The sequence below is a fragment of the Nicotiana tabacum genome, chromosome 3, assembly GCF_000715075.1.
Source record: "Nicotiana tabacum cultivar K326 chromosome 3, ASM71507v2, whole genome shotgun sequence".
NCBI lineage: Eukaryota > Viridiplantae > Streptophyta > Magnoliopsida > Solanales > Solanaceae > Nicotiana > Nicotiana tabacum.
The window spans coordinates 125,390,366-125,412,499 of NC_134082.1; the positions used below are offsets into that span (position 1 = coordinate 125,390,366).

A 22,134-nucleotide genomic window follows, 5' to 3' on the forward strand; every position below is an offset into this window, starting at 1 on the left:
AAAAAGAAATCGTGCAGCTTATGTTAGTTGATTCATTGTTATTGATAAGTCGTAACAATGAAAACCAGATGTTAACCTGTGTTATCCTACTGAAAATATATCTTAAGAAAACGAAGAAGGAGAAGGAGGAGGAGAAAGTGGATTAAAGTTGTTTAAAAAGTGAATATAAATTAAAATTTAAAAAAAAATGGGTATAGGTTAAATGGGGGCGATCAAATAGGGTGCCTGTGCAATTTTTACCTGGTGCACTTAACCTAAAGTTTGCATCCGATCTGGGCCGTTTATGCTTGGCCCAATTACTGATCCAATTATCCAAGTCCAGAACGTTCAGCCCAAAGCTCTACGTGAGCAGATCCAGGGAGGTCTTTGCTACCGAGATGAACATCGGTTTTCATGGACTTGCACTCCTCAACGAAGCAAATGAATATTCTCCATTGTTTAAGTTATAGTTTCGCATTCAGTTTCTTCTTCAGTGCGCATTTACCACTAAACTCAGTTTACATTTAATCGTTTCATTGAAGCTTAAACGGAATAATTGTTGCAAAAATGATGTCCCCAAAGCCACTTCCAGAAAATCGAGGTTCATCTCACCCGGCTACCATTAGGTATGTCAATATCCTTCGAAAAATACACGCATGTTAATCGTATTTTGATCCTTATGTAGCTTCTCTCTAGAATTAATACTAAGTGATCGTTTTCCATTTCATTGCATTATGCTTACTTTGATTTGGCATTTCCTGATACAAATTTATGCTTCATTCGTTTAAATTAATCGCTGTGATAAGTAGTTGAAGCTATATGAATTTTATCTACTCCTAAGACTGAGGGTAATTGACCCCTCGAAGATATCGCAGGAATTTTTTTTCTTTTTTTTGGTTGAATATTTCTATTTGGAGTTTCGAGGGTTTACCAAAGAAATGTGCTGATTCATTGTCCAATTTACGCATTGTATTAACTGGTTAATCATTCTAATGTTCTTTTTCACATATTAATTTATTTGTTTATAGAGGCAAACAAGATTTGAAAGCATGCACATTTGACCCTGTTTAGTGTAGTTTTTTTTCGTCTTAGAGAATTATCTTCTAGTTAATTTTCCAGTGTTTGATGGTATGATGTAGTATTAGTAGAAGGTGATAAGTGAACTCTGTAGAGTGGAGTCGAAAATGACTTAAATATGATAGATATATTTTTCCCTCCTATTTGGTGAATTTTTTTCCTTTAAGTATAGAATTTAGTAATACCGGCAAGTAAGCACCGTAAAATGCTTTTGCCAAGAATACTTTTTTCTTTATGTCATACCAAATATAGGGCCTTTGTTTTCATCAGCTGGTTGAGTCTAAATATGCCAAAGAATTAGTTAAAAATCCTGGAACAACAGATTGAAATTTTGGTCTTACAACAAAAATAACAGCAACTAAGCCTAGTCCCAAACGAGTTGGGGTAGGCTATATGAATCCTCACTTCTCCATTTAAGCTCGACCCATGTCATCATCATACTAAATATAATAAAAGCAAATATAAGTTAGATATATATGAATAATAGCAATAATAATAATAATATTAGAAGTTCTTTAGCAAGACTAATAATAATGATATTTTGGTCTCACGGAGTACTAAAGTTGTCCAAGCCGATGACTTCCCGCAATATTATGTTTGTATAGATGCAACCTTTATTTTCATAACGGACACACTGTCGTTTTATCCAAGAACAGGGAGGGAGGAGGTGGGGAGAGAGAGAGAGAGAGGGAGGGACACACTATCGTTTTATCCAAGAACAGGGAGGGAGGGAGGAGGGGGAGAGAGAGAGTCAGAGAGAGCATTTTCTAACTTCTATTTTACCTTTTATATCTTCAGCGGCTTATTGGGCTGATAGTATGTTTTCCTTGTTTGGTGTGTTCTACTGTTGGTTTTCGGCAAATCGTGGCTTCCCAAGAATTCTGCTAAGTTTATGAATAGTCAGAAGCATTTATGGCTAATCCTGTTATACTATTAATATTGAGTTCAGAAATTTTAGTTAAGCAAGTTTCCAACACTCTTATATAAATAAAGCTATCAGTTGTTGATCTTTAAGTGGAAATGGTGGGGAAAAATGGATTTATCATCCTGCTTAAGAAAATGAATTTATCACTGTAGTTTTGAGTCATGTGAAGTTGGTGTACTGTACTGTGAGGCCTGCTCCGTGTTTCCCCAGAAGCTATTACTGATAGACTTGTCCCATTGTAGGCAAACTCCAGTGCAGATAATCCATATTGTTGGGAACTTTATGAGAATATGGTCAGTTTACTCCATGTACCGCTATTTGTCTCAGACAGGGGCTTCAGTTGTTCTTTTTATGTTCTGCTGTCTTCTTCCATCGTGCATCTGGTTTCTAGTAGCGCAAAAGCCTTGGAAGGGCAGGGCGCTTTCTAATACACAGGTCTAGTAGAGCTATCATTTTCTTCCTTAAATAAATGTCGAAAAAGTATTGAAAGGTCATTTCATTGTCACTCATGCTTTTTTGCTGATAATCTTTCTTCCGACAGATTGTCCCTTCAGTTGTAAATGGTGGTATAACAGCTCTTTACTTCATCTTGTGGGGAAAGGGGCTTAAATCTTGTGGTCCTGTTCGGTAAGTTCAAAGTTGAGTGATATTTTACTGTTCCTTTTTTCCTATCTTGAATTTGGTTTTTGCATTGTCCCTTTTTTCCTGTTCGGTAACTCGGGCACTAATATATATCGAACTCCTATTTGTGTACATTGCATAAGCACATGGTAGGTTATTCTGGTAAGCAAATTCTTTGGCATATCATCATTATCTCTTGCGGCCTCTTGTGGTAGTCTATACATGAAAGATTATGATCGTTTTGCTATGGTCATCTGTTTGAATTTGATTTTTCTTCTGTTAATCATCTAGTACCTCCACTTGCCATTAAAAATTCTTATCCAATCAGGGCCATATTGGGTGAGTATTCTGGTGCTGTTCTAGGAGTATTATCTGGAGTACTGTATGGCAGGAGGGACCATGTTTGGAAAAAGGTACCTTTTTTTATTAACTACTGTATTTATTTATTTGCTTTGAAATTAGAAAAAAACCTCATACTTTCATGCGACATAATTCTCATATTCTTGAAAGCATGAACTTGTGGTTGATCTTTTTCTGTCAAATTTATTGAGTATCTCACTGGACTTACACTAGGAAACTTAATTTCTTCTTTTTATGATGTAGTAGCTATAAGTTTATTTTCATGGTAGAAAATGGAATTAAGCAATTGAAAATACTCTTACTTATTAGAAAGAAAAGCAATTGTAAAATTTTCGACTTTATGGTAACTCATTGCTATTTTCCCCATCATCAGGTTGGTGGACTCCTTGCAATGCTAGCATCCTTCTACTTTTTATCACAAGGATGGGCGATGGCTACATATTCTCCATTTCATATCCTTTTTATATTGAACTCTTCTATCTAGCGAACTCATTCTACATTACCATTCTGTTCTTCAATTTCCTTCCCTGTTTCTCCCTAGCAGACTCTTATTTAGCAGCCAACTTAACAAACAATTACCATTTAGCAATGCCTCTGATGATGAGGCACGGACCGAACAGCTAGTAGGAATGAAGGAAATGGTAGTTCCCATTCTCGCTGGAATCTTGTCAGCACTTCGGAGGGTGATCGCAAGAAGGGTCTCGCTTAAGGTTTGTGTAGTCCCATCTAGCTATATGATCCATTCAACTTTCTATCCTCTGGTACTTAACCGAGCAAGTAAAAGCTATCCTTGAATATTTCCATCTCATTTGCACAGAACCAACTGAAGAGGCGACTCCATGCCATAACCCTTACTTCTGCGACATGCTTTTTGTTTCCTGTTGCCATGTGGGACATGATTATAGTGAGTACAGTTTGATACTTTCGATGGCTATGTTAAGAATCTTCTGTTTTACTGTTTTCGACATAATTTAGGAACATTTGGCCCCCCTGCTCCAAGGGTGTTCCCTTTTCTAATTCTTTTATCTCCCTTTTTTCTTCTTCGTCTTCTTCATCATCTTTATCTACTGCTTCTCTTTTAAATTTCTTTCCCTCTTTGTATGGAGATATTCAGGGATCAAACAATGTAGAGTTGCCATTTTCAGCCTGGGCTTTTTCAAGCAGCATCTTATTTGGGATGGTATTGATATTTTACATTGATAGCATTGCAGAGGAAAGGTAACATTTTGTGATCTCTGTCTGATCCTTAAAAGATCCTTTTAATTTATTGACACTTAGCTGATTGCTATTGCAAATACGGTCTGGTCCTCATCTGACCTTATTGATTAATGTTTTGATGTTTTGACCTGTTTGTCTAAAGATCTCTATTTGTGCATGGAGTATGAATTTATGTGTATCTTATCCATAACTTTTATCTTGGGGATGCACACCCATTATTGGCAATTAACTGTCAGCATTGCTTCATGACTTCTTACTTAGAATGCATTTTTCCCTCTCTTCTGCTTGCATTTCACTTTTCCATCTTTACTTTTTATATCGTGGCCCATTGCGAGGTAAGAACGTTGTGGAGTAAATGAGTTCCCTTCCGGCTGGGTACTTACTTTTATCATCTTTGATGGAGCTCAAATAGGAGAGGCATATATTGTGGTCTTTGTTATGTCTTTGGGTATGTTAGATCATATCATCAGAAATGTTAGCTTTCTCTGTTCTGACGCATTTCTTATATTCTTTGATTTCTTCACTAGACCTGCAAGTCAACGGTCTCATACGGAAATTCAATATTATTGCCAATTTGTAGGTTGCATATGGTTTTCTCTTCTCCGAGGCACTTAATGGTTGCGGGAGGATGCATCATTATCATGGAGATAATATATAAAATGGACTTCTCTTTACTCGGCTTTCTTATTTGTGCTGCCATCTTGGGATTTGGTATGATGCAAGTTATTTTTTTTCCTTTTTTTTTTTTGGAGGAACAATGAACTATAATTGAAGCAAAATGTTAAACCAAGGTACGCCATTTTGGGAAAGCTAACATTAAGAGTTGTTTCCCTCGGATTTCTTAACAGTAGAATAGGCATATAGGAAAGCTGAAACATATCCATTATGTAGTCTGCCAATTTGTTTCCCATAATGTATATACTTAAGCTTCTCTAGGGTGATAATTTTTGCATACCAGGTGAGTATTATTGGAGAATAATTTGAAGAATTGAAGTTGATTAACCATTTGTTTTTTATGTTGAGATGTTCTTCAAACGCGCATACTATTTGTTGCTTTTAGTTACTATCAGTCGTAAATTTCTTTCATTGGATCGACATATGTTATTGCATGATATTTACTTTAACTCAGTCATTTATTGGTTAGCGAGTTGATCTCACTTCTGAATTTTATAGGCATATATGAAGCTACATCCTTGGATCGTTCTAGGAGAGATTCTTTCCAAGGATCAAGCTCCAATGGCATCTTGGACGATCAAACTGAAATGTTTCCACTTCCTACTTGATGTGAGCAACCATTTCTCGAAGAATTTGGTTACTTAATTTATTTTCGCCTTTGCGACATGAAGGATGTCACAAGGATATGCTTTTGGATGAGTTAATGTGATCCAGATTCTTAGATAATGAAGTTAAAAAAATTTCATGACTAGTAACAAAGTGTTATCTAAAAGGATGTTTTGCCAAGCACTTGCTTTGCTTCATTGGGAATTATAAGCCTATAGGATGCAGTAATGAATTCAGCAAGCGCTGACTCAGAATATTGATGCTTCCTTCTGAGCTTTCATTTCTTTTGTTTGTCCAGGTGCAATAGCAATCATACTTTTGACTCTAAGACAAGTGATGCAACGAGGAGTACTTTCCATGTTATGCCCAAACCATCGAGTGCCTGGAGTCGTGGAAAGCACCGCAGGGATATATAACAAGCAGAAATGTTCTGTGCCTGTTCGCTTTGATGGTTGCCATGTTGATTGTACATTGAATTTATGTTATGGTTTGATTTATTTGACTGATAGAGTTAGCAAAATATTTGTACAAACGATATATATTCCTTTATGGATTTTTTCCTTCTCCGCTAGTCTTTCATTATTTTATGAAGGGTTAATAAAGTGCAATATGTTAATTCAAGTTAATAAAATGCAAGCCATGTGTTTGCAGTATGTTAGATTTTATTGTAATTATATATATAATATAAAGATTTGAGTAGTTTAATTCAGAGTTTTAAAATATTTTTACTATTAAAAGTATTTCTATCTTTCTTAATAAAGATTTTGTATCTAAGCCAAAATAATATCAGAAAATCTATTAAAATTTTTTGGGGTCCCAAAAGTTTGGGAGCCTAGCCACCAATAACTTACTTTCTTTTTTCTTGATGAGGAGATGCCTTTTAATTAAAATAACAAACTTACAGGATTGCAACTATGCAGCTTCTTTTGGTGTCAACTATTGAGGATGCTGCGGACAACGTTACATAATATGTCGGATATTGACACTAAAGAGAGCTGAGTTATGAATGCGGAATAATCACCGTTTCAAGAAATGAAAGACTTGGTATCCATTGAATCACGGTTCTCTGAAGCAGCTAGTGGAAGGCAATAAGGAAATACTTGGTTAGATAACCTTTATGAGGTGTGTTCTTTCCTCAAATACTATCAGTTATTGAATGAGAGAATAAATGTTTTTCATACAGGACAACGAATCAAGGAAGAAATTCTGATAGTCCACCTTCTAAAAAGGATGTACATTCACTGAAAAGTGAGTAGATTTCAACTATTTCAAGCAGTGTTGGATCAAAGATGCAACTTGCACAATTTTGTAGTTGAATGAAATTTACACTTTGTTCACTGTTACATTAGCCGAAAGCTGGCAAAAATGGTTAAATCTGTCAGCTAGTTCTAGGCTCTGTTTTCTCTGCACTACTTAGTACAGCTTTGGTGAGGAGATGAATAACAATTCCAATGGGACAAAATAGCAAACAAAGAGACACAGAATGGCGCGTTTCAATGTCATTTTGCAAACCATCATGATATACCTGCCTGTTTGAAAGAAAAAAAACAGCATTAAAATATTGGTCAGTCTGGAAGAGAGCTACTTCTACAGCAAATTCAAACTAAGCTCAACGGATTGGCTGGGGCGGGGGGATTCAGGTGGTCTTTTTGAGGGCACGTTTATCATATCTACAAAGCATATCATCTCGCTCAATTCAAGAAGAAAATAAAAGATGCAATTTTTGCAGTTCTATATTGGAGTAATTGGCCACGGAAAAAGTGATCAATTTTTCATAGGGGTATTGAATAGAGGGACCTGCTTCCTTTGCCACATCCCAAAAGAGACAGAAAACATACAACTATTGCACAAACATACGCAGCCAAGTGACACACACAGAGAGAGAGAGAGAGAGAGAGAGAGAGAGAGAGACCTTGCGGCAAAAAGATCTACAGCCAATAGGTGAATCCATGCAGATGCTAATGTCATCTCACTGGAAAACATCTTTGCTATACCAGCTAGCTGAGCAGAATGAAATATCAAAAATTCGAACCACAGAATCAGCACAAGATAACAAGTATCATCTGTTGAGCACAAGAACAAACCTCTGGAAGCCAGTATTTACTAGCAAACATCAGCCGAATTGTATCTGGTGTCCATGAGAGGTATAATAGAAACCCGTACAGAAGTCCAAGCACAACATATAGTAAGGTGCTTTTCATCAGTTTTCTGGTCTGCATTAATTATTTAATCAAGCCTTAAAGCAATATATCTAGGAAAGAAGTAAATCTTCTCAACATTCTTAATTTAAAACTTGCATGCTCTTAACCCAAAGTCAGTATCTTGCAATTAGATGACAGATTAATGCAACTGAAACCATGCCCCAGCAGTTCTACTTCCATGCATGACATAATGAGAGAACTTGGACCAAGAGTTTTTTAAGCTGATGATATAAACACAGAGTTTAAGACGAAAAAACGAAATGTTGCTTTACAGAACTGAGATAACTTACAAGTTGAGCTTTAGGTGCTACAACCATGAGGGTGTAAAACGGAAGAACGGCTGCCGTCCCCAGTGTAAAAACACTGCTAGCTATTTGAGAATTAGGCAACCCTGTAAAATATGACATCAGTTGTCCCAAAATTGTATGCTTACATATATTTCCAAAATCTCAAATGGATCAATTTGATAGTCCATATACAATATAGTGACAATGTTTTTTGAGGTAAAATCCAAATAGGTGCACTAATTAGTTTGCTTATTCACTCCACAGGAAAGAAAAATTTATAGAAAGCAGAAGGTATTGCCTGCAGCTATGTTGAATTCTGTTTGCATTATCAACAATCTGTTCTTCGATATACCACAACATACCCAAGAACTTACACATGTCGATGGATTAGCAGTTTAGCTCAAAGTTAAATATTAGCTTGGCAAGAAAATCCTCTAATTAATAACAGCGGCATAATTTTATAAATAATGTCAAAAGAGGATATTTGCATTCATCATGTATGAAACCCCCAGGTCAACATTTATGACATCGTTAATAGAGTAAGCGGACATAGATTATGACAATTCATCTCAACAATCTGTTAGTCAGAAGCTACAAACCAAAAGCTATTACACCTTTGCCACGCTTCTTGAACCGTGAAAGTAGTTTCCTGAAAGTGCAATATCATGTTCCAATTTTAATCCTACATAACAGATGTGTTAGAAGGGAGGTGTCATCCATACCCAAAAGTGCATTATTCTGAGATGAATGTAAATTAAGATGAATAACCAGATTTCAGATAGAATATAGCTGCTTCTCCAGAATTATGCCAAGGAAAAAAAAGTACCAAAGCACATCAAGAACTAAGATAACTGATAAGACTAAAGAAGTAATAAGATGAAAATATTACATATAGCAGACACCCTGCAGCTTTTTCTTTGCTGAAGATTTTGGAGGTTTGGCTGAAGTATTACTCTTGATCCTCCCAGAAAGCTCCACCCATTTCTATGCTTACTTCCCCATTTTCCAACTTGTTGACTTGAAAGGTCAGGGGTTATTGTTTCAAGTGCAGAGGAGACTGGCTGGTTCCTCCTGATATTTCGTATGAAATCTGATGTCAACGCAGGTGCATAGCTATCCGTCTACAACAAGTAGTAAACATTAATTACTTCTAATAACTAATTGCAAAATCATTCAGCAGAACGACATTTCATTGTAGCTTCAAACTTGCTAGTGTTTAGTGAGTAAGACAGCCTTATTTCTTTCTTTTCATTACCAAGTAAAGATCAATCTCTGGAAGTTGTCGAACACCAAGTCTATGTACACATGAGAATTCAATAGCGTCAGACTGACATTTACTCGCTAAGCCTCCAGACATTAGTGTACCTTATTATTAAAAGGTTTTTCTTCCCAAACACCCCTATCCCACCCCTTTTCTCTCCCATCCCCCGCCCTCAAAGCATAAGAGGCGTCACAAGTGCTGTAATTCAAAACCAGATTTCAGTCCTTGGAAAAAGTAACAAATTGATCCCAGCTGAAATGGAAGAAAAGGTAACCCAACTGAAGCATGTGTTTGGTGCCTCCTATTGCCAAAAACATCTCCAAATAATAGAAAATACCATGTAATCTCTGCTTCTGATTGCTTAGTTACTCAACACTATCTACCTGAAGTCTTCACTTACATTTTATGCTCTTAAATGTGAGATTTTCAATTTTAATTGTTATTATATTGCAATGGAATGGAGTTTCAGATCTAACCTGAACAGTACTAGTAAAAAGTGTCTCCGAGTATAACAACAAACCAAACATGAATATCCCGGTCAGAGCAAGTAAGAAGAGGTTGGAAAATATTCCAAATAAGACTGACACTTTGAGAAAAATAAACGAAGAATTTTTAGGCAAAAGATATATTACAAGCTATCAGTACACCCCTACCATCCCCCCTACCCCTCCCAAAAAAAGAAGACGATACCTTGAGTGAGAATTGGGAGTGACAAAAGCAAGTGGAAGATAAGGCCATGGTTGATGGGTTAGGGAATTGACCAAGAATTTGGAGGAATAATAACAATAGCAAGAATTAAAAGATAATTGCCTCCTCATTCGGTGCAGAAATACAAATTAAAGAGAGCAATTGTAGTAAGAGAGAGCTTTTAGCAGGGGGAAACAAGACTAGCTTTTCGAGCAAATAGAGTGTGGTAAAATCTAAATTGGACATGCTCACTACTGAAGTATACAGTATATACACTCACATAGTGAACTTGGCCAACTTCAGATCAGAGTCAGACGTAAAGGAAATTTCACCAAATCCAAAAACACACCCCCTATTGGAGGAGGAGTTGTTTTGTTCGTTTAGAGACAATAGAGTTTGTCACTCTCTTTCATTCTCTATTTCTGATTGGCTTATCCTCTTACTTAGTTTTGTTATTTTTTGGACTAGGAGGACACGATAATGAAAGAATAAAAATATAGCACAAAGTAGTGAAAACGTTTTTTGAATTAGGATTTTAATATTCTGTATTCCTTCATATTCTTTTATCTAAACTGTAACAATATTTTCTTCCTTTTATACCACATTAAGTGAAATGCGCCAACAGTTTCCATTTACAGGTCATGTGTCAAACATCTCTATACCAACCTCGTTTGTTTCGAATATTTTTGAATGTTATTGTGAAGTGCTGTTATAGAGAACATATATTATAATATAACACAAAAATTAATTTCGGTAAAACTGGGCTTTTATAATGAAGTGTTGATATATAAGGATGCTATTATAAAAAGGTCTGACTGTACCGCAAATGTCGACCATTATAAGGGAGCATCGTGGATTACATAACACTGGATTTTCATTTCATTCGACCAATTTCTGAGAAGTTTATCTTTTTTACTTCTTTCTCCGAATTATTCTTTTTCCTTATCTTTTAAAAGTACGGAAAAAAAATGATAGGTTAAAGTAGTGGTTTTCACTTCCCATAATGATTTATTTATCTATTAATGTGACAAAGGAGGCGTCTGAATTAGCGCGCACCTCAACTACTCCACCAAGTTCCCTCAACCTTTCACTAGCACAGGTATACAATAACTGTCCAATCATTGGTTAGGCATATTGAAAGAAATCACCTAGAAGAAATTTAAAACTGATCTCCCAAGTTTGCACTCACTCAATAAACCATTAGGCAAAAGGTTACACAATGAAATGACTTCCCTAAGAAAAATTCTGCACCAGTAAAATGCTCTTCCATTTCTCTTCCAGTCATCGAAAGAATTTTTTTTTAGCCCGTAAAGTTAAATTCAGAATGACTACATTGCTTATTATTTTCATGGAGTCCGAAACTTTTTTAATCATTTTTTGGACAAAAAACACTTTTGTATTACTTTAAAAAAAAAAGTTACATAAATAAGTAAAACACAGTATTATACTGCGAATTACTTTAACGAAAATTTTGCCGTTAAAGTAATTCGCACTATAGTACTGCGTTTTACTTAAAAAATTATTTTTTTTGTAATTCGCAGTACTATACTGCGTTTTACTAAGATACATTTGTAAAACGCAGTATAATAATGCGTTTTACATTAAATAATTGCGTTGTACTCTGGTTTTTGCCCCCAGAGTATAATGAACTGACATAACAATAATTCAATACATAAAACGTAGTATTGTACTGCGTTTTACATAGAAAAATTCTACACCCCAACGTCGGACTTGCCTTATTTAAAGGCATTTCAATTTTATAAAAATTCATTCAATACTTTATTTCAAACTTACGTTCATACTTCTCTCTTCTTCTTATCAATTATTTTTTTACAATGTCTGAAGTGGCAAAAATAAGGGTTTCACTATATTGGGGGGGGGGGGGGGGGAGGTTGTGTTGGAGAATAACTCTGTGAGGTATAGCTCACCTCCACAATGTCATGTTAAATTGCCGCTTACTATGGAGTACGATAAATTGGTATCGTTGTTACGTAAAAAAATGAATGAGAGGAGGCGTTCGGTTAACCTTAAAATAACCGGTAGATTTTCGTATTCAGTGACTCCGCAGGGGTTTGCTTATTATTCTGAGTTTAACATCGAGGATGATGAAACTCTTAGAGATTTTTTGCTGATTCCAGATGAATATAGGGAATTTATTATAATAAAATTATTGGAAATATATGTCAAGGTGGAAGACGTTCCCAATAATGAGGGCGTGCATAGTAGGGATAACCCCCAGTCATCGGGTGGTTATTCTGGAGCAGTTTTTGCCGGACAGATTGGTGATGAAAGAGCTTGCCTTGATTTAAACTTGTCACCACCGGCGAATGAGCAGCCACAAAATAATTTTTCGACTTTAGATAATCAACAAGACGACTGGTAAACTTCAATTTTACTACGCTTTAGCGATGTTTAATTTATTAACACTTGATTTATGTTTTAATTGGATTTGTATTAACACTCATATTTTTCATAGGGGGTACCGTCCGGATATGAATTTTACAAGTTATGACCCTGCTCCTAGTTGGAATATGCGTAGTTCTGGAGTATTGGACCATGGTGGTCCATCTGGGAGTCATCACCAACAAGAAAATATCCATCATGAAACGTCAAGACAGTACGACTTGTAAGTAAAGTGATATAGCTATATCTAAAGTATTTATCTAGTTGGGTAACTTATCATTTTGTTCTTTATGTGCAGTGAAAACGAGCTTCTTGAAGCTCCTGACCTCACACAGTTGCCCATAGACGACGTATTTACTCGTGATTTGGCAGATGCGCAGAGTCAGGAAGATGATAGTGATTATGACAACAATGCGGATGAGTCTGGGGATGACACACCCTTCCATGATAAGGGTGATGAAGAGGAGGAAGTGAATGTTGAACTTGAGTTGACGAGGGAGCACGTTCCTCCACCTCCAGCTAGACCAAGAGTGTACGAGTCCTACGTGCCATTTCATGAACGGAATATTCCCTACCTTGATAATTTGCCAAGCATGCCGAACGTAGATGCACTCACAAGGGATGATGATGAATTTCGGTCAGCGATGTGGGATGAGTCTAGACCAGCTGTTCTGACAAAGGGCATGTATTTCCCCGATAAAGCTCGCCTAATTAGGGTTGTAAAAATCTACAGTATAAGAGAGTGTCGTGAGATGACGGTAAGTGAATTAACTAGGGAGAAATACAAGGCTGTATGCCGTAGAGACTTTATGGGTTGTCACTGGATGTTGCGTGCCACCAAGAAGAAATCAGGTTTGTGGAAAGTGGGTAAATTTATTAGCGAGCACAGATGTGAAATGGACACATACAATGAGAATCACTTCAACTTGGATGTGGACTTGATTTCTCTTGTCTTGATTCCATATTTGGAAGTGTCCATTAGGTTCAAGATTAAAGAGTGTATTACAGCCGTCCACCAGGAGTATGGTTGTACTATAACCAAAAGAAAGGCATATCTCGGTCGCAAACGTGCCTTTGAACTTATTTATGGCGACTGGGATAAGTCTTTTTCAAATCTGCCCAGGTACATGGCCGCACTGCAACACTTTAACCCCGGGACTGTTGTTGAATGGAGGCGTGAGCGGAGTCCGGACAGACCCGAATATATTTTCAACTATGTGTTCTGGTCATTTAAACCAGCAATTGATGGTTTTGTGCATTGTCGTCCTGTTATTTCCATAGACGGTACTCATGTCTATGGAAAGTATGATATTAAGCTTTTGATTGCAGTTGCAGTAGATGCCAACGGGCAAATATTTCCACTAGCTTTTGCCATATGTGCCAACGAAAGTGAAGAGACATGGACGCTTTTTTTGAACCACTTGAAGCAGCACGTTGTCAAACAGCGTTCAGGTATTTGTCTAATATCTGATCGACATGGTGGTATTTTAAGTTCTGTACGTCACTTGCTTGAATGGCATGAACCATATGCATACCACCGTTACTGTGTGCGCCACCTGAAGGCCAATTTCCAGAAGAAATATCCTGACAAGGCATTGCATGACTTAATGTGGCTGGCTGCAACTGAGCACCAGCAGTGCAAATTCACGAGGCGCATGGAAGCGATCCAGCAGTTAGAACCACGAGCCTATACTTGGTTGATGGGGAATGAGCTTCACATGTGGACATTGCATGCTGATGTCGGAAGACGATGAGAGACCAATCAAGCTGCATCCGTCCAAGCTCAAAAATCGTATAGAAGCCCGTAGCCTGTAGGCACGCGACTACGCGGGAATGGAAAGGATGCTCCCCGATGAACTCCCATAAATCGTCAGGTCTCCTGGGGCGGAGAGGCTGCATCGATAGCTGTCCCTCCCATACAAATGAGGACCTATGGTCGTCCTGCAACACTAGTAGCTGATCCTCGACAGGTCCGGGATGCGCAGGCGGAGGAAAGTCCATGTCGTCTACTATAATTTAAACAAAATTAATTGTGTGTGTTAGCTTAATAAATTAAATAATTAATTATGTTTAAAATTGGACTGAATAATTATGTACGGGTTCCAAGCTCGATATTTGAGGCCCGGTAGCACCGAGTTATCCTTAATTATTATGCGTGTTAATTTCAACATTTTTAGAATTGTGCCTGTTAGCTTAATAAATTAAATAATTAATTATGTTTAAAATTGGACTGATTAATTATGTATGGGTTTCAGGCTCGATATTTGAGGTCCGGTAGCACCGAGTTATCCTTAATTATTATTCGTGTCAATTTTAATATTTTTAGAATTGTGTGTGCTAGCTTAATAAATTAAATAATTAATTATGTTTACAATTGTACTGAATAATTATGTATGGGTTCCAGACTCATTTTTTGAGGTCCGGTAGCACCGAGTTATCCTTAATTATTATTCGTGTCAATTTTAATATTTTTAGAATTGTGTGTGCTAGCTTAATAAATTAAATAATTAATTATGTTTACAATTGGACTAAATAATTATGTATGGGTTCCAGGCTCATTTTTTGAGGCCCGGTAGCACCGAGTTATCCTTAATTATTATTCGTGTCAATTTTAACATTTTTACAATTGTGTGTGCTAGCTTAATAAATTAAATAATTAATTATGTTTACAATTGGACTGAATAATTATGTATGAGTTCCAGACTCGATTTTTGAGGCCCGGTAGCACCGAGTTATCCTTAATTATTATGCATGTCAATTTTAACAATTTTAGAATTGTGTGTGCTAGCTTAATAAATTAAATAATTAATTATGTTTAAAATTGGACTGAATAATTATGTATGAGTTCCAGGCTCGATATTTGAGTTAATTTTACAACATATAGGAATTTGTTACTTTTGTAAGTTTATTGTTATAATTAAATAATTAATTTTGTAAAGTGTAATTGGATAGAGTTTGCAATTACTACATACTTAAACTACATAGATTCTACGCTAAAAGGCTCTACATTTTACTACGCTAAAAGGCTCTATATTTTACAACACTAACATGCTCTATATTTTACTACACTAAAAGGCTCTATATTTTACTACGCTAAAAGGCTATTTATTTTACTACGCTAAAAGGTCACTATTACATATAAAAACAACTAACATAAAATACAAATATGAACAACAAACAAAATAAATAATATTAATTTTTTAACAATGCAAATAATTTATCAAATTTAACAATTTTTTGTACCAAAGCTAATAAATCAATCCGGATATAAATAAGATACAAATTTAAACACAAACATAACACAAATTAACATGGAAACACATTAAACAATACAAATATGCATGTACTATATGAGTTTCGATATAAACAAAATTGAAATACCTCAATTTAAGTTTTTTAAATTTGATTGAAATCGAATTTTTACACCCGAAGAAGGAATCCAAAGCTTGTCTTGTATGTGTGACCTACACTCCTTGCTCTTTAGGTGACGGGTGGGGCCGATTTTTTTTTTAAAGTTTGACGCCGGGGACGCGGGGGTGACCAGCAGAATCGAAGGTGTTGGTTTTCTTCGGTTCAGTGGTCCAAGGAAGAAGAAGGGGCTATATTTTATTGAAGCTGTTCGCAGTATTATACTGCGTTTTAAGTAAAACGCAGTATAATACTGCGAACAGCTTTAATAAAATATAGCTGGGCCCATCATCTTAGTAAAACGCAGTATAGTACTGCGAATTACAACAAAAAATATAATTTTTTAAGTAAAACGCAGTACTATACTGCGAATTACTTAAAGTAGTACAAAAGTGTTTTTTGTCCAAAAAATGATTAAAAAGGTTTCAGACTCTTATTTTCATGTACACATAAATGAACCTTGTTCGGTTCTTTTTAATGTTACACAATGAAATAACTTCCTCATTTGTTCTACCATTCATTCTTACCAGATAAATTAATTAGTTTCTTGCTTTCAGATCTTCCCCACTTTCCCCCTAAACACAGAAAAAAGGAAATTGCAGAAATGGCTAGGAGATGGTATGCTCATTCAGCCATGAAATAATGTCACCAAAAACTCGAAGTATCATTTCATCCGGTTCACCCTCAAGCAAGGCATGATAAGCATCCTCATAAAGGATCAGTTTCTTGTCCGAACTACTTGCCCTCTCATACAGTGCTTTGCTAACCGATGGATCTGTCACCATATCATTCTTTCCGTGCAAGATTAACAATGGCAGAGAGACCTGTAAAATAACGTTACCATCACTATGCAGCTTACATTTGATGTAACAAAGATTATATCACAGGCAAATTTGCAAGATAGCTGGAGTTCAATCACGCTTAATACCAAGACCCTGGCAGAAGTCACAGTATAATTGAGGCTTATATAACATAGAAGTTTCAGTTTTGAGTAGTAAAGACACTGGATTACTGTAGAAACATATATATCATGCAGGTATAGAATAACAGAGACATCAACTCCCTCCAATTCACCTTGACACAGGCACTAACAATCACCATTAGCAAAGAAAGTATACAATCAACTGTGTAACCAAGAAACTCAACTATGCCTCGATCCTTTTTATCAACTTTTATATTATCACATATATAGGGATCTGGAAAGATCCAATTCTGTGAAGTTACAAACTAATTCACAATTAAGAAAAAGAAAACAAAACTGAAGGTTCTCTAAATCTTCCACTTATTCTTACATAGATAACACATGTAATCTAACTAGTTGGTATCCTCTATATTGTTTTATTCTAAGTTAAACCCTTTGACTTTTACAGTTTTAGGTTTTTTTAAGAGAACTTCCCTCCAAGTGATTTTAAGTCTACCCTTCCTTTTTATCAACTTTTATATTATAAGGTGCATTTGGAAAGAGTATCTGGAAAGATCCAATTTCTGTGAAGTTCTTGCTTCCTACATTAATCAGTCCTCGAAGTGATGGAGGGAAGATTTTTGTGGATCCAGGGTCAACCTCATCTTTGTAAAGAGATTCAAGTAATTTCAGAATACTAACCTGCTTGAATACAAAATTTGAGATAACTAATATCTAGTGTTCTGGTGCTACACTTCCAACAATGCAGGAAAAACTAATTAACTAAGGAAAGCATCACAAAGATAAAGAGCACAATAAGGAGTTAAAATGAGGTACGTGACACTCTTTTTTGAAAGAATTAGCATAAATTAATGTTCCAGTCGTACACTCTTGCTCTTATCGCCCATTCCTTCTTATTCAAAGTACTGTTCTTTTGCAGAAAGGATAGTTCGCAACTTAATCACAGTTATGGATAGTTCCACGCTATTTGTCAAGATAAACGAGTACAAGTGTTTCCAAAACAAAAAACAGTACAATACGATACACCAGCTAGAATGAACTATAAAGTTAAAAAAAAAAACAGTTTATAATATCAAGAAACACTTAGGACCTCATTAAATACAAAAACAGGACAATAAAATTCGAGGGCAACCGCCATACTGAAAAAGGAAAAGCTTCACAAATCAACCTTTAAACAGTTAATGCGGTGATGAGTTTTTACACTACATAAAATAAAAGCTGGAAGACGTTACACACCTTTTCCAGTAGTCTCTCTATCTCTTGGGTGGCATTCAGTAACTCCAGGGCGGTCCGTATACGGGGTTTATGTTTGTAAGAGATGATATTATAGGCAGTCTGCATACAGAAGAAACAGGTCACATCTTATATGATAAATTGGGTGCGGTACATAGATGGTCAAGCAGGTGAGTGTGTGTGCCTGCATGTCATTATGAACTCCTAAAACCTATCATGTCAAGTAGGGGTGTGTGTGTGTGTGTGTGTGTGTGTGTGTGATATTTCTGGCACAAGCACTATTAGCCTCTAATATCCTGCAACCATCACTTTCCTGAACTCCTAAAACCTATCATCTTTTGAAGCTGATTTGCTACAGAAAACAAAGAAATATGTACCAGTTCTTTCTTCTTTGCATCTCTGACTGCCAATTCTCCCAAGTCCTGCGTCGGAACTAGCTTCTGTGTTGGGAGGAACTTTGCGACGCCAATTAAAATTTGTGTTACTAACCATGGTGGAACCATGTTATCTGCAATCTATATGACAAACCTGTTATTTCTCTATGCGAATCAGATATCAGAAGCATCACTAAGAATTTAGACGCATTTCCAGAAATATACTTTGCACATAGGTGCCACAAGAACAGCACCATTCCAAGCAGTAGGGTGGTTCTGGTGCACTTTCAAAGCTATAGCTCCACCCATGGATTCCCCAAATAGGAAGCTTGGTAGATCATGTAACTCCAGCTTTTCTGCAACCAACGATTAACTTGTCATTCTCCAGTAGAGTGAAATAAAGATGTTACAAGGAAATGAAACTTAAGCTCGCATTGGTCAATCCTTCACATGTAAGATCTTTTAAATTTCAATTTCTACATATTATTTGTTTCTTGAATCTCTCAAATGAACTCCAGTAAATGATGATGATGAAGTTGGTTATCCAATTGAGTCATACCTTTAACTTTCGAATAATGCTCAATAACATCATCGACCAGCTTGTCAAAACTTGGGATATAGCCATGAAGACCTTCTGAAAGACCAAATCCAGGGTAATCCATCGCGACTACTCCATAACCAAAAGATGCTAATTTCCTTGCTATGCCTAACAGATAAGGAGAGTGGTTACAATTTTTGTTTTTTTAACAGAAAAAGATAACTTGTCTGAGACTTCAAATGCTTTTAGAAGCCACAAACCTTCAACTAAAAATGTGCATGTATCCCCATAACCATGACAAAAGTAGACAACAGCTTTGGGACGTGTCTCCGGAAGCCAACTTTTGGAGAAGATTTCCAGCCCTCCAGAATTAACATCATAAGACTGTCCAGAAGAATGTCGAAAATTCATACAATTTAAATCACATCAATATTATAGCTATAACATCGAAATTCCAATAACTTATGCTAGATATGAATATATTACGCTAAAAAAAAGAGACTTCTCGTTTTGCCTTAGTACAAGCAAGGGCAAAAATGCTAATACCCAAAGCATCCTTCAGAGACCAAGTCATCTTTCACAAACTATCCCCTTTTTCACTTGCAAGAAATTTAATGAATATGATTTATAAGAACGTTTACATTATCGATAATATGTAATAAAATTTGGAGCTTATAATCTTATGAACCAAGCATATCACCTCCCAAATGAGTATTTGAAATTGTCTTATAATCTAAATTTAAGGTTGACAGTTAAAAGTGGATGTGAAATGGAAACTAAATCCCAATTTAATTCTTCTTATGCTATCCAATCATTCCTATGCTAAATCTCAATTCCCAAATAAGAAGTGAAGCAATAATCATTTATTAAAACTGCAGAACCGATACAAAATCTCACATTAGCTCCATCTCTTATTTATTTATTTATTTATTTTTACGAGCTATAAACGTCATCTCTCATTTGAAAAGGAAAAGTAGAAAGAAGGTCATATCCATAACTTTCTGTACTACAAAGTAAACAACAAGCTAATGATACACAAATTGACTGTTTTAGCAAGGCAAGTTAGGCTGCAAAGCATCAAACCTTTCCAACAACATTAGAAAAAGGAAATAAGAGCATAAGCTTTACCTCCTCCATCTTCAATCCAGCATGTGGCACCTGGTGCAAAGGTAGAAGAAGCAATCATTAAAAGAACATGAAAGATGAGTAAGAAACGCGTTACTTTCACATAGAACCACACCCATTTGGGCACTTTTCTCCATTACAGTAGACGACAAAGGTAAATAAGTACACCCGTCTCAACTGTCAATGTTTCCAAAATATATGTATACAAATCTCAATTGTCAATGTTTCCAAAAGTAACAATCTTAATGAAGATGACATAACAAGCTTACAGTGGAAAGTACATTTGCAAAGATGACGTACATAAAGCTGTTTTAACCAGATAAATGCTTCCTTTACAAGATTATACAATTGACAAATGTCCTTTCATCCTTTTAGTAATCAAATGAGGATTGACTTGATTAATAGCTATCCGTCTGACGTAAGTTGGAAAAAGCCAATTTTGTTAACAGTATTTTAAGTTTCCGAAAGCCATAAATTATTTTTGGCCTTGATTTAGGAAAAATGTGCCGTTAATGTATCACTAATTGAGAGAAAAGGGAATGCTCAATCTTGATATGCCCTTGAACTGCTAACAGTGGTCCAAAAATTCACACTTGATAGAAAACCTCTTGAATCTCTTCGTCGAGATTCAAGATGATCTACTAGCAATAATTCCCGGCAGAATAAGCAAATCCAAAGCAATGGATACTGTTACTAGCACCCCAACTGCACTGTCCTTAAATCCGCCAGCAGATTATATAAGGCGGTATGTTCAGTATGGCTGAAAACATTTTCCTCTTTCCTTAGTGTTTAGTTATCTCGAATTCTGGAGAATATTTTCGTGCAATAGTTCCATCAAAAGAGCGAAAATGACTTCACTCACTTGTTAATTTTCCTTTAAAAAGATCCTAAATCCTAATCAATGTCACTTACTTCTATTAACTGTTTTTTCTGTCAACTTTTAGTACTCAAGATCTTGGCCAAAACACTATTCTCATACCTTATCCTACATCTTGCAAAGTTACCATATATCACCAAATTTTATATCCAATCAAACGCTGGAAAATGATTCAAAAAAATTATATTTCTGGGTACAACATTGAAGAATTAACCTAAACAGCCGCCCACCTAATCTCTTAAACTAAAAATAGCCGGTAGATGTATAACATATGTATAATTCATGTATAATATGTTTATAATCAATGTATAATTTATGTATACCAGCTTAAAAAAGTAAACAGTGAATTTGGCCGGCAAACGTCCATACCAAATGCACCCTAAAGGTAGAACATTAACTAACGTTTGCAGTCTATTTAGCAAGATCCATTTAATTTATTTAGTCCCACGCAAATACTTCAGTCCTTTTGCAGTTTGCACAATTGACAAAAACCATCAAAGATAATATGACAATCCAAGATGGTTGAAATACCTTGAACAAGATATGATCAATTGAAAGCTGAATATCTTTAAATGCCTCCCTAGCACGACGTCTGGCATCCACGTTGTCCATATCTGCATCCAATATCTTCTGCAATTCCTCACTTATGCCTGGAAATTTCTTCTGATTTCCCATTGCAGAGCTCTCTCACGTCAAAGAAACTCTAGGCAGAATTAAATTGAAAAAAAAAAGGTGAACGAAAATTAAGGCGCATAGAATCTATTGAGTGCCTTTTATGATATTGCTATATGGTACTAGTCATTAGTCAATTCAATATAACGTATCATATTAATACATTTCTAGAAGGTGGAAAATTTAGAAGAAAAAGAGAAGTATGGGGATATGCAACATTGACGACAAAATTTCAGTGGTGGGGGATAAGATGTTATTTTTTTTCTGGTTTATTTTTATGCCCATTTTAATTAGTTAAACAAATTGAGAAAATTGAAAGTGAGTGGTCTCACCTTAGGTTGATTATGTCCCTTTGAATAAAGGATCATAGTATTAAAGTAATGGTTTGGCATAATCTCAAGAATGAAGTATGCGCGTCACGACTCTCATGTGTTTGACCAATTTCGGAGGTTGGCGAAGGAATAGGAAGTCAAGTACAAACATGTATTGGTCTAAAATAGGAAAACACACCTTCTTTAACCAAATCGCCCAAAATTTTAGACTATCAAGAATAGTACCGAGTAATTTGTATTTATAATATTGAAATTAGTTATCAATTGATTGGTTTGTGTCACGACCCTAAACCCGGACCCGATCGTGATGGCGTCTCTCGTGAAAACAAGGCCAACCGACTCTTTCCCATTTC

General features: G+C 35.9%; 3 protein-coding genes across 6 annotated transcripts; 1 reads left to right on the plus strand and 2 right to left on the minus strand.

Moving 5' to 3' along the window:
* Nucleotides 1-359: 359 nt before the first annotated feature.
* Nucleotides 360-6,051, plus strand: LOC107812270 (uncharacterized). Its single transcript, XM_075249886.1, has 11 exons — nucleotides 360-605; nucleotides 2,224-2,416; nucleotides 2,523-2,608; nucleotides 2,931-3,015; nucleotides 3,336-3,413; nucleotides 3,541-3,672; nucleotides 3,780-3,866; nucleotides 4,077-4,180; nucleotides 4,761-4,891; nucleotides 5,354-5,464; nucleotides 5,760-6,051. The coding sequence occupies exons 1-10, from the start codon at nucleotides 547-549 to the stop codon at nucleotides 5,461-5,463; spliced, it is 1,065 nt and encodes a 354-aa protein (XP_075105987.1). The 5' UTR covers nucleotides 360-546; the 3' UTR covers nucleotide 5,464; nucleotides 5,760-6,051.
* A 514-nt stretch (nucleotides 6,052-6,565) lies between these two features.
* Nucleotides 6,566-10,335, minus strand: LOC107812269 (protein ABA DEFICIENT 4, chloroplastic). 4 transcript variants are annotated; one of them, XM_016637327.2, is made up of 7 exons: nucleotides 9,901-10,335; nucleotides 9,687-9,710; nucleotides 8,839-9,070; nucleotides 7,953-8,053; nucleotides 7,546-7,674; nucleotides 7,374-7,462; nucleotides 6,566-6,990 (listed from the first exon to the last, which is right to left on the minus strand). In XM_016637327.2, exons 1-7 carry the CDS (start codon nucleotides 9,946-9,948, stop codon nucleotides 6,840-6,842), a joined length of 774 nt encoding a protein of 257 aa, XP_016492813.1. In that variant the 5' UTR covers nucleotides 9,949-10,335; the 3' UTR covers nucleotides 6,566-6,839. The 4 variants fall into 4 exon arrangements, with proteins under 4 accessions (XP_016492813.1, XP_016492812.1, XP_016492815.1 ...); XM_016637326.2 differs by lacking the exon at nucleotides 9,687-9,710 and having other exon boundaries at nucleotides 8,839-9,020; XM_016637329.2 differs by lacking the exon at nucleotides 9,687-9,710 and having other exon boundaries at nucleotides 8,839-9,020; nucleotides 10,178-10,334.
* Nucleotides 10,336-16,034: 5,699 nt separating this feature from the next.
* LOC107780566 (caffeoylshikimate esterase) lies at nucleotides 16,035-21,683 on the minus strand. Its single transcript, XM_016601112.2, has 8 exons — nucleotides 21,309-21,683; nucleotides 19,904-19,933; nucleotides 19,036-19,159; nucleotides 18,797-18,943; nucleotides 18,463-18,593; nucleotides 18,241-18,378; nucleotides 17,867-17,965; nucleotides 16,035-16,532 (listed from the first exon to the last, which is right to left on the minus strand). The coding sequence occupies exons 1-8, from the start codon at nucleotides 21,450-21,452 to the stop codon at nucleotides 16,317-16,319; spliced, it is 1,029 nt and encodes a 342-aa protein (XP_016456598.1). The 5' UTR covers nucleotides 21,453-21,683; the 3' UTR covers nucleotides 16,035-16,316.
* Between the last annotated feature and the right edge of the window lie 451 nt (nucleotides 21,684-22,134).